At 39.2% G+C, this 12,341-nt stretch overlaps 1 protein-coding gene across 3 annotated transcripts in view; it reads left to right on the forward strand.

Moving 5' to 3' along the window:
• Positions 1–12,341, forward strand: part of MAP3K9 (mitogen-activated protein kinase kinase kinase 9) — a 62,165-nt gene that overhangs the window by 17,071 nt on the left and 32,753 nt on the right. For all 3 annotated transcript variants that reach the window (XM_075105755.1, XM_075105756.1, XM_075105757.1), the window contains one exon: positions 10,719–10,899. In XM_075105755.1, the coding sequence (XP_074961856.1) occupies positions 10,719–10,899 (181 nt within the window). The remainder of the gene's footprint in view (positions 1–10,718; positions 10,900–12,341) is intronic.

Raw genomic sequence — 12,341 nt, forward strand, 5'->3', positions numbered from 1 at the left:
CAGGCTGACTAGGGAAGGTAGAGCTAAAATTCCAAATTAGATTTTGGCAAACCACCGCAATATGAGGTCTCATTTTGGAGCAAGTTTTTGAAATCCTTTCCCAAAAGCTTAGTTCTGTCCTCAAGGCAGTATGCCAGAGTACTGTCTCAATAGGACTTAGTAATTAAAAAAAGGAACACCTGGCAAGCTCAGTCCCTTGTCCCCTCTACAATAACACTGCTTTTCTGACTTGTTAGGCAAACTGCAGACTTACTAGGTAGCTTCTGGCTCTGAGACCATGACTCTCAGACAATGCAGCAGCCTGAAGCAATATATATCTTTTTATCTAACACCCAGTATTTCCCACTACCATCTGAGCTGAAATGTATTTTGGGAAGTTTTGCTTATTCATGGGAGGGGAAAATAGGATTGGAACAATCATAGTAAGTTCAGTGAAACATCTTCGATGCCAGAGCATTTTTGTTTGATCTATGGACACTTTTCTACTTCAGATAGGACTGTTCAAAAACTATAGGACTAAGGCTAATATTTGCTATTACTATAGTACCTTCTAAATAACCCTGAAGATTTCAGAATGCATTGCATTTCTTCAGAGTACAGTGGAATTCTGTTATTAATTTTTCAGATAAAAGCAAGTATTAGAAAGTCATAATTGGCCCATGCAGGAGGCAAAAGATGCTTATCTCATTTTTCTGAATTAGATCCCATTTGAAAAACTGAATCCATATTTGCATGAATTTCACAGCCTCCAGTAGTTGAAAATGCTTGGACTGGAAATAGATGTAGAAAGCACTCAAAGGGATTTGGACAAAGCAAAGGTTATACCTAGATTGTGGGGAGACAAGTACAAAAAATGCTGTAAACTGAAAATGGCCACCCCAGTTGTGAAATTCCAGGATGTGTGTTGAGGAAGAAACTAAAATTTCAGTGTCATATTAATATTGTAGAGTTCATGGACCCTTTGGCTAGAAGTAGTTGTTCTCAGAAAGTGCTTTCAGAGCTGTTCTAGCTTGGATAACTTTATTCTGTTGTCTGAAAAACAAACCTTTAGAAAAGATACGGGGTTGAGTGAGGAGATTCTTTGTTCGAGTCAAGGTTTCCTGTAACAGATTGGCTCGGTTTTGGACATGTTCTGGCATGGGTGGGTGGGAGAATCTGGATCCTGCAATATTAATCAGACTTTTTTTCCTCTCTGGCATACCTTCAGCTTCAGTAAGCCTTTAGCTGGCTTCTGAAACTTGTGTAAAGCAATTTTTTGGATACATTTGGAATTGTTTGGAAATGGAAATATTCTGTTTCTTTCAGCTCTTGCACTTGAGATTTCTGCTGTATTGCTGACGGAGAATTTTAATGGTAGTACCTCCTTATACAGGTCTGGATTGCTCTTAAATTCTACCATGGAAGAGGCTTGCAGCTTTTAGAACTGAAACCCTGCTATGTTTTGCATTTAAGGGTCTCAGAGTGAAATAGCATTGGTTTCCATAAAGGTTTTACTCTGTCCTTTTCTTTCTGTAAATGTCTTTCATCTGGGATTTGTGGACTCGGTATCTGATACATCTCCTTACAGTACTTGAATTATGTAAATGGAGGAGGTGAATGGGCTGATGCTTATCCAGTATCTGAGAAAACCTTTGCCATTTTGTATTTTGCTAAGTGAAGCCACAGTAAGCTGTTCTGTTTGCAGGATGGAGAAATAAATATAATGTGTCTAATATTCCCACCCACAATGAGTTCTCAGCTGCAGCAATAGTCATTCACACTCCAGCTATGACAGGGTAAGCATTAGTTCCCCCTTTTGCCTGTTGACCCTACTGCTGTTGAAAACAGTGATGATAAAATAAGACATGAACAAAGGCCTGTGGGAAAACAAATCTGGTTATTAGCCTGTTGTATCTATGGGTGGTTGAGTTGCACTGCAGTGATCTGCAAAAATACGTGGTATTATGCTGGGAAACAAAAGACAAGTTAGGTAGAGTAGTGTCATTCCATGTGAGTTTGAGTTCCTTTGCCATTTTTTGGCCTTTATGGTCTTTAGTGGTCTTCTCACTTCTCTTCAATCTAACAAAATAAGAATAGATGTGGTGAAGCATTGGGACTAAAGGAGAAATCAAGTTGAAAGTCCAGATAAAAACATGGGACACTGGGGAATAAACTCCACTATGTCTGTGCAGGTAGTTGAATGATTTAAATATTAGAATTAAATGTTTCTACACCAAGTAAAATAGCAAAGATGACATATTTATCCTGTTTATAGTCCTTCCTCTTGTCACTCTCACCCACCCATTGCTATTGCTGCCATCTAGCTCTTGGGCTGTGTAGCCAGCTGATGTGGCTCTAAGGAGACAGAGTACAGCACAAAATAATGAGTAGGGTCTCTTGGGAATTAGGTGTGAGTGGGATGTGCTTGCAGGCTAAATCCTTTTGCTGGACTTTTTCCTCATGTCTTGATATGACTGCTTTCCTCATTCCTGGAATCTTGGATGGCAAAGCATTCAAACCACAGCTGTGCTAATGGTGAAGACTGGAACAGACCTACTGAAGTGCACTGGCGCTTACAGGTATTCAGCTATTTCCACCACCTTTGGGTTTTCCAGGCCTTCTCAACTCTACATCATCAAGTTGCTGTGTCTGTCTGATAGTTTGCAGTCAGGGTCTCACCAGGGACCTCCACCATCCCTTCTGTCTCTAGGTCTGGGAGCTCCCTTTAAGCTCAGGCTAACTTGAAGTACCTTTATAATCAGATTTTCTCACATTTCTGGCAAACAACAAACTTCCGATACTTTCTTCAGATTGTTCTCTCAACCTCTTTCAAAGCACCGCTATCCACCCTAGCATGCTAGAAACACTGTTAATGGTAGGTGTCTCTATGAAGAATTGATAAAGCTTCAAAATATAACAATGGAACATAAGCTAATGTTGCTTTATCACTAGGTAGTAGCCCTGTTGTTTCATGGTCTGTGTAGAACTGTTTAAATAAAAGAATGGCAGGTATTCTGGCACTAAAATACTGGCTGGATTGTCTCAGTTGGAGGAGAGTTATATGGAAGTTAAATGTGAAGCCAGCAATCATCCATCAAGTCAGAGATATATCCTGGTGTATCCTCTACAGTAGGGATCCTTGTCTTCTAGCCTGTGCCCTTCTGTATTTCTTCCTGTATGCTTTTAGTTCTCATCGCACTCAGCCCCTCTCTCACTACTTTTTTATTTCTTCCTTCACTTAATGATTGTAACCGTTTCCATCAGGCTTGATGTTCATCAGCTAATAGATTTCTGTTCTTGTGTGCCAGGCTTACTAAGTAGCATTATGCACAGGTAAATGACTCGGCACGAATGCTGGACCATACAAGAGACTGTCTTGGATTTTTTTTGTAATTTCTTTTGTGGTTCTTAATATGCACACACACACTCTGGACTGTGAAAGGGAGTATGAAGTTGCTGATAGAGCTGCTATGAAATATGGGGTTGATGGGCAGTTTGGTGGTTAACTGCTGTGGCGGTGTTGCAAGGTAATCTTGCTTTCCTTGGTATTCTGTTGCGATTAATTTTTGGCTCTTAAGTCAGGATTTTCTTGATGTGCTGTGTGCTAAATAAATTGGGAATACAACAGGAGAGTAGTTGAAGAAAATTTTGGTATGCCTGGATGTTCATACTATTTTGTGCAGTAGGCAGCAGCCTCTTTCCTCTACCTTCATATATAAAAATGGGCCATTTTTGCTGTGAGTGATCACACTACAGTAGTTCCTCCCTACATGTTGTTCTGCTTCTGTAGTGATGAGTCAGCTTTTAGCACAGGCAAAGCAGTGTTCTGTTCAGCACTACACTACGCAGATAAGCCTAATCCTTTCTCTAGGCTGAGAAACCGGAAAAAGGCAACTATATGACTGTATTATGCTGCCTTGTCACTTGATTTTTGACAATGAGATGAAATGAGGAGCCGCTTCCTACCAGTTCTTTGATGTTACGAGCAATTGGATCAGTGTGGGTTAGAGTGTTTAGTTTTCCCTCCTTGCTCTTTCCCACTGCTTTGGCTCACCGGAGACTAAGAATGCTGTCCTAACTGTCCAAAAGTGTAGCTGAAAACTAAAATAACCCTCCCAAAAGAAACAAGCAAAAAATATGACGGTGTTACTGCCTTACAGAGGAAGACTGCGCTTGTGAGAGGAGGTTATAACATGTTTTCTGGCTCTGCTGGTGTAATATGAGCAGAACAGAGGATTAGAACAGCAGCTGTTAATTTTGTTGCCAAAAAAAGTTTTCTTAATTTCCCCTGTGAAAACTTCCCTTCTGTGGAAGTAATCTACCTCTTTGAGCTATCTTTTCATGCATACTGGAGATGTATGGCGCTGGATGAAAAACAGGAGGTATTACTGAGGTTTTATAAAGTGACCAACTTAGAACCTAAGTAAAGCTTTATCGTGTTTGTTTTAGTGGTTGATTGAAAGATTCAGTGCAGGTAGTTTATCTGTTTATGTAGGGTAGAGGAATGTGTTTGGAAGAAGAGTAGATGGGTTTGAGAAGATGGAAATTAAAGGAAAGGGATAGGAATGTGTATATTCTGCCAGAAGGAAAGAGATCCAGACCAATTAGTGCTTCCTGCATAATGGCAGAGAGGAAAAAACATGTTGTAATAGAACCAAGTTAGGTTAAGCAGAATGAAAAATATATCAATAATGCAGTTATTTGCATTGGAACACTGTAATAAAGTTGAGAATATTCCCAAAACAAAGTTTGCTCAGCAGTTTTAAATTTCTTACAGCAATGGCTAAGAAGCAAGAATGATACTGACATATTAGATGTGGTTTACCCAGCCTTCTTAGGGTTTATTAACATGTAGGTACAAGTAGATCAAAGGATATACAGCTTTATACCCCTATCTTTACCTAGTCATGGTGTATTTGTATATCTGCTCTCATGTCTTTCTAGTGGATGCATGAGTAATGAAAATACAGCTGTTTAATATCTGGACTGGCTTTTAATCTAATTTTTTAAACTCCCATCCGTATTCCTTCAGAATTCATTTGATCTCTGTTTTGCCTACATAGAGTTAACCGCTGGTTTTGGGTACTAGTACAAAATTTCAGAGCTGTGGGTTTCAGCTTTATCACTGCAGTGATTTATCCTTCTGAGAGGACATAGAATAGTCCTAGGTACATACAGTTTCTCCTAAACATGCTAGTGCAAGTTCATGAGTTGTTAGTGAAAGTTCAGTGTTCTAACATGAAGCTCCACCTTTGGAACTGTCCATAAAAGTCTCATCAGACCAAGAGCAGCCTTAACTCTGTCCTTCTGTTAAATAATCCTGCACTGTCTAGTGCCCCACAGGGCAGGCATCTCCATAAGGACTGGAGATGACAAGACAGAACTGAAGATCCAGTAGTAGCAACTACATGCAGGCTGAAGGATATAGTGGTATCTTAGAATCTTAATCAGGTTCCTTTTTGTATTGCTTTGAATACTCAGACAGATGTTTTTGTCTTTCTAGTAAAGCATAATAATGTGAACTGGGGTGGAGCAGGAGGAAGAGCTGACTCAGTGTCAGATACCATTGTGTCAGTCATACTCCAGTGGGTCTCTTTTTGTGAGGTCTATTTTCAGTACAAATCTTTGTTTAAACAACAAAAGTATCTGAGTTGGCCTCGGCTATAGGAAAAAATAAAACTTTTTCTTCCTGATGTCACTGATAGACAGCTGTGACTCATGAAACTGAGAATCATCCGCTTTGGGGTCTGTTATCACCGAGATTGGTGTACTTCTGAAGACTTGGTTACTTTTAGTAAGACTGACATTGGATACTGTCAAAAGCCTGGTAGCTGTTAATACACACACAAAATGATACTTAAAATGGAGAAAGTAAACTGGCTTCACCTGACCTCAAGAAGTTGATTTCCATCACTTCCAACTCTGCTAGAAAAGCTGCTAGCTCAGTCACAAACAAGAATAAGAGGATCTTGGGTACATCATCAGTTCTTCTCTCCCCTGCACTCCCCCAGCTAAGAAACCATCGTTAAACAGTACCAGCGTTGGCTGTGTTAACTCCCTATCACTCTTTGTGCAGATTGAGACTGGAATGAGAAACTCCAGTTGTATCAAAGTCTCTGATGACACTTCTGTTTCAGCATCTGATGTTGCCTACTAACTGAAGAGTATTAACCATACCTTTCACCAGGTCTAATGGCCAGCATTCAGTGATCTGCAGAATGTACTGAAGATGCTCTTCATAAACTTTATTAGTCTGCTTTGGCTCTGGCCTCTTAAGTATTGCTTCAATAGTCAAAACAACTAAATCAAACCATATCTTAAGCAACTGGAATTGATCTTGTGGAAGTTATAGTCATCCACATGACCGTGATTCTGAAGGGGTAAATGCCAGGACTTCTTGGCTAAGGATGATTCTCTGATAATATGGATCTCGATTGCTGAGTTTGCTCATGGCAACAAAGACACATTAAAGGACACAGTTAAGAAAGGCTGTTTAGTAGCTGGGATGGTCTTACAGGCCTGGGTGCTGCAGTTAGTACTGTGTGAGTATGATGGTAATTGTCCATGAAGTATCAAAGTCCCAAGCACAGGGTATCCTAAATCTTTAGAGAGTAGGCTACTGACTGTGACCTGTAGCTCTGAACTACTGAAATGACTGAAAACGCTGTAAAGTTAGTGATGAAAGCAAGCCACACAGTGCTGCCTTTCCTCTTTGTTACTTAACTTGTCCTGTCCTGAGCAGAAGCCAAAACATCACATAGATGGAAACCTGTGTTAAAAAGTACTGAAAATATAATGACAAATTTTTTCATCTCTAGCAACTCAGAGTTGTTTGTTTACTTGCTGTAATGTCAGACAGTATGACTGAGGACTGTACCAGAAGGAGTCTTGTCCAATGATCTTTAAATTCTGCCTTATACTATTCTGCTAGTTAGTCTGTCTCATCATCAAACCAGTAAGTGTTGGCTTATTGCCTTTGGTTACCTAACTCACCCCTTTGTTTATATGGTGCCTGCTTCTTTCTCTGTACTTCAGGAAATTTCCTCACGAGAGTCTGATATGAAAATATCCTTGACGCATCTTGTAAGGCACCAAAGATGTTCTCAAAGAATAAGGAGGAACCTCAATAGACACTTTCATTTCAAATAAAAGAGGCTGGTCTTCATCATAACCTAGATGAAAGGAGGCCCAGTGTTTAATGTCTACATTTGTATCTCTCTAAGCTCAGACCTAATGTGTCTCGATTGACTGTTGTCTTTCAGCACTTGCCTGACTCTCAAGAAATCAAATAGTGGGGTTGAATCATTACCAGTAATGATTCTTTACAGTCTTTGTGGTAATAAAGTTCTTAATAAATTCTTAGCAGTTGAAATTACACATCTAAATCATATGTACCTGTATCTGGATGACTGCCTGATCCAGGGAAGGCCTTGCTAGCAGGCACCAAGGCCTATTTGGATCGTGTTCCTTTCTTGTCTCAGCTGGGATGCCTTGAGATATGGAAGAGCTGTCTTGCTGGATAGAATTCATCTGAGCTGTAATTAATTTCTCATTGTCAAATGCTTATTTTCTGGAAGACAATTTCAAAGTCTTTCAGGAATATATGAAAATGTATGTGAGCACTTCTGAATTATTACTCCTGTAAGCACACATGTGAGATTCATCTGAGGGTACATAAAGAGCCAGCTGATATCATAGCAAGACCTCTCTCAATGACTTTTCAATGCTTTTGGGAATCTGGAGAAGTCCTAGTTGACTGGAAACTGGCAAATGTCCCAATCTTCAAGAAGGACAACAGGGATGACCCCAGTAACTACAGGACTGTCAGTCTCACTTCTGGCAAAATTATGGAGAAGGTTATCCTAGGAATTACTGAAAAACACCTGAAAGTCAACGCAGTCATTGGTCCTAGCCAGCATGGGTTCACGAGGGGAAAGTCCTGCTTAACATACTTAATGTCTTTCTATGACAAGGTTACCCACCTAGTTGACCAAGGGAAGCCAGTCGATGTAATCTTTTTGGATTTCAGTAAAGCTTTTGATACTGTCTCTCGCAGTATCCTCCTGGACAAAATGTCCAACATACATCTGAATAAACACAATGCAATGGGTGAGCAATTGGCTGATGGGTTGGGCTTAAAGGGTTATAGTAAATGGGGTTTACATTGGGCTGGCGGCCAGTTACTAGTGGGGTTCTGCAGGGATCCATCTTAGGGGACAGTAAGACAAACTACCATGACAAAAGACCACAGAGAAGCACAATAAAAGAACTGGATTTATTGCAAGTCCTTGATTCCTTATATACATCCTTGGCTCCCCTTCTATTTTCTTGTAATAACCACCTCGGATAATAAGCCTGCAACTCAAAATTGTAAAAATTCATTTTAAGAATCATCTCTCTCCAGCATCTGTTTCAGTTCTCCTTATCTTGATCAGTATTAACAGGCTCACTTGTAACTGCTAGGAGTCTCCCTAAGCCATCTGTGAGATTTTCAAACCAAAAACCTTGACTGTCCCTCTTGCGTTTGCTTAGGTTTCAGTAAAGAATCTTGTGAATAGGTGAAGTATGTCTCCCTCTGACAAAAGAGCAAGTTCATGGATACAAAAGATCTGTGTAAGTATGAATTATGTTGTTAGAACTTAGTAAAAATCAAGGTAATTAGATTTAAATAATCTCTTGCCAGGAAGGTACGTGCAACCCAACTGTGATATCTGGCTCTCTGTCCTGCTACTGAGCTCATTCAGACAGAATAGGATCTACCTTGTGAACAACAAGTTTGCTTGTTGCTTGTTGTGCTTCTGGAGAGAAGCAAAAAACCCCCAAACCCATGTTTTCTTGTTTAAAATTTTACTTTACCTTTACAACTTCACTGTATATCTATATATTACTTCATTTAAATTTAAAATGAGACTTTATTATTTTGCCAGCTCTTTAGGCAGACTGGGTACATACTAGAAGAAGAAACTTAGTATGTATATTCTAGGAGGTTTTTCACTCTTGCAATCAATGAGCGACTTGTTAGCAATTTCTCTTAACAGTTCTTCATCGGCTAGAAAGAAGGAAAAAACCTAGGCTTACTAGAAGAAGAGGCACAAAGGAAGCCTTCTTCTGTACCTTTGTTTCTTGTGGTGGTTCCATTCCATACTGAATTGTGGCTCTAAAAATACTTATGCTTTTGCCCAGATAAAGAGAATGGTAACCCCAGGCCTCAAATTCCTCCTTCCTCTGCATTTAGGAAAATGGAGCATTCAGTAATGTTAGAAAGGAATTTTCCAAAAGAAGAAAGAACCAGGAGCTTAACCAGGAGCCTAGCTCATGCACAACTTGAGTTGGCCCACAAAAACATTTAATGAAGTAATGTTTTGTAATTCTGAAGCTTTGTAGAAAGGGTAGCTGATTTTTTTTTTTTAATTTTCGGAGAACAGACAATTTGTTTCTTTAATAAAAGTAATGCAATATTTTAACGTTTAGACGTGTATTACTTATTATGCAGAAGGGTTAAAATAACACTTGGCTCTTCTTTCATGGAAAATCCCATTTTGATTATTGGAGGGAAGTATGAGAATGAATGTAAGATTCCACCCACAACCACCACCCCCCCAAAAAAAAAAAAAAGCAGCTGTGTTAGTTTGAGACTCATACTTGAGTCCTTTCATGGACTGCTAAAAATGGCCCTGAAGATGATTTTTGTGTGTTGTAATTTTTGCAATGCTTTTGCCTTTTATAGGTTTTGCTATGATCCATGACTGTTTCGTTGAGTGGGTTATTTTTTTTGTAATTCACACTCACATACATGGAAGGGGAAAAAAGCCCTCTTGTTTTCTAAGAACCTGTGCCTGCAATGACATTAAAAACAGTCACTTTACATTAAGATAAAGAGGATAATGAGGTGCTGCTAAAGCAGAGTGGAGACTTCTGGCCTCTGGTTTACACCCATTTCACAGCAGTGTGACAGTACCTCTTTCTGGGTAAAGAGGAATATGTGTCTTATACCAAAGCATTCTTGAGTTCTGCCTCAAGGTGGGTTTTTTTTTGGTTTGGTGGTTTTTTTGTTTTACAGTTCTTGGGTGTAGACTTCTTTGCCACTGAAACATGGTAGAAACTTTGGCAGCTTAGCTAAAAAAATAGTTTCATAATGATGGAGGACGGATCCTATACCATGGTGGTGCATATGAAGTCTTGAATTGGGCATGTTGATACTGATTGTCAATCTTTTTTTTAATTGTGACTTAAAAAAAAAAAGTCTGTGTACATAGAGGTTCCACTCCTAACATATTTACATGAAGGGTATATCCAGCCTGTGTGTGTATCTGGATTTAAAAAAAAAAAAAAGTCCTCTAAGCAGTTGAAGAAAAAGGTGCTATTACTGGCTTGCTAAGAGAGGATTAATTAGGAAACGTCTTCCCTTATCTGGATTTCTAGAAGTTACAGTGGTTCACTTCCTCTTGGCAGAGAATTATTTTACAGAATGACACTAGGCACTATATTAAATAATTTTGTTGTTATGTATTTGTTCTCTGGGGCTTGGTATTTTGGTTAAATTTGAAGTTATTTGCTCAACAGCTGTTAACTTCTCAGATGAAGGGATCAGCCTGAAGTAACTTGTAACAGAGTGTGGTATGTTTGAATAACTAAAAGTCAGGGGGAATCTTGAAATATGGGAGGTGTCCAGGAGGATCTCTTTTGCCTAAATACTAGCTTTACTCTGCATACCTTTTATTCCCCCCCCTTCTCTCCAGTACTGATACTCGAAAAGGTGGAAAACGGAGATCTGAGCAACAAGATATTGAAGATCACGGATTTCGGCTTGGCCAGGGAATGGCATAAAACTACCAAAATGAGCGCAGCTGGGACATATGCCTGGATGGCTCCTGAGGTCATCCGCTCTTCCATGTTCTCCAAAGGCAGCGATGTGTGGAGGTATTGATTTGGTATTAAGTGATTGGATACTAAAGAGTAACTAGACCTACCAGGAAACCTCTTTTATGTTTAACAATGAGTAATGGTGAACCAAATATTAAAATTCAGGTCTTAAGAAAACTTTATCCACCAGCTTTCTATCTGTCAGACTCTCAGACTACATTGTATTAATTATGCTTGTTACTGTAGAAGGTGGTGGACCAGCTCCTGCATGCCTCTAAATTTTTGTTGTTCTATAAATTTACATTCAGATTATCCTAGGATTCATAATCCCAGTTCCTTTTGCTTTATCTAAAACAAACTTTTTGTGCTTATTTGACTATTGGCTGATGTAATCAAAGGCCATAAAATAATCTGTGAAGTACTTAAAATTACTACTACTTCACTCTTTTACCAACAGTAAGAATATTTTATGTTTTGGTAGTAATCTGTCACTGATGTATATATACAAGAGCACACTGTCCTTAATCAAATTCCCCATGCAGTTTCAGCCTGAATACAATGTTTTTCGCTTTCATAATAATCTTATTAATTATTTTCACCCTTCTAGTCTTTCACATAAAATAATAAAACTCTTCTCTAGGTCCATGTGAGCATATAATCCATAAGTAGTAATTTGCATGTATATATTGTCTGTTCCATTCATACACTTGGATTTCTGACAGTAGGAGCTACTTTGGTGGGAAGTAGTGTAATGGTTGGCCCATAGACTTCCACAAATTGAGTTTGAATACAACCATTAAGTGAATTAGTAAATCCAGAATTCAGTAAATAGCTCCAGGACAGTCATTCTTCTGGATGTTGTGTGACAGAATTAGTACTGAACATCTGAAGCAGATGAAGTAGATGGAATTTTGTTTTTCCTGTGGGGAGAGAGGTATTGAAATGTCAGGGGGACTTTGTCTTTAGAGCAGTAAGATTCTGTTGCTGGCCAGTAATGCTCCCACACAAATGTGTGCATGCTGTGAAATCTGTCAGGATAAAGAAATATTCCAGCTGGCAGAATTGCCTGGCTATTATGGCAGAGATTTGGTGTGGGGATTTTCATATTTCTTATCCAGTTTTGCTGAATAGATAATGTATTGCCTGTGAGAAGCCTCTGAACTTCTATTTTGCACAGTAATGGTGCGGTTAAAATTCTGACTCTGTAATTAAATGGGGTAGCCTCTGTAGTTAATCTGAGATGAATTGAGCAAGAGCCAGGCTTTTGTTCTGAGTAAAGTCTGGCAGAAATTAAAATCTCAAGGCTGTGCACCTTTTCTGTACACATGATGACAGTATTGGTTTGTACACAGCTTGTCAAGCTCAAAGCTCAATTTGCGCTTCTCTGAAACAGTGGCAGGAATGGCCTTTAAGGGTAACCTGGGGGAGAGGGAGAAGGGAAGGGGGAAACAATATCCCTGTGATTGTAATTTTACTAATCCAGGCACACGGTGAACAGA

This window comes from Phalacrocorax aristotelis, chromosome 10 (assembly GCF_949628215.1).
Source record: "Phalacrocorax aristotelis chromosome 10, bGulAri2.1, whole genome shotgun sequence".
In the NCBI taxonomy this organism is placed as follows: domain Eukaryota; kingdom Metazoa; phylum Chordata; class Aves; order Suliformes; family Phalacrocoracidae; genus Phalacrocorax; species Phalacrocorax aristotelis.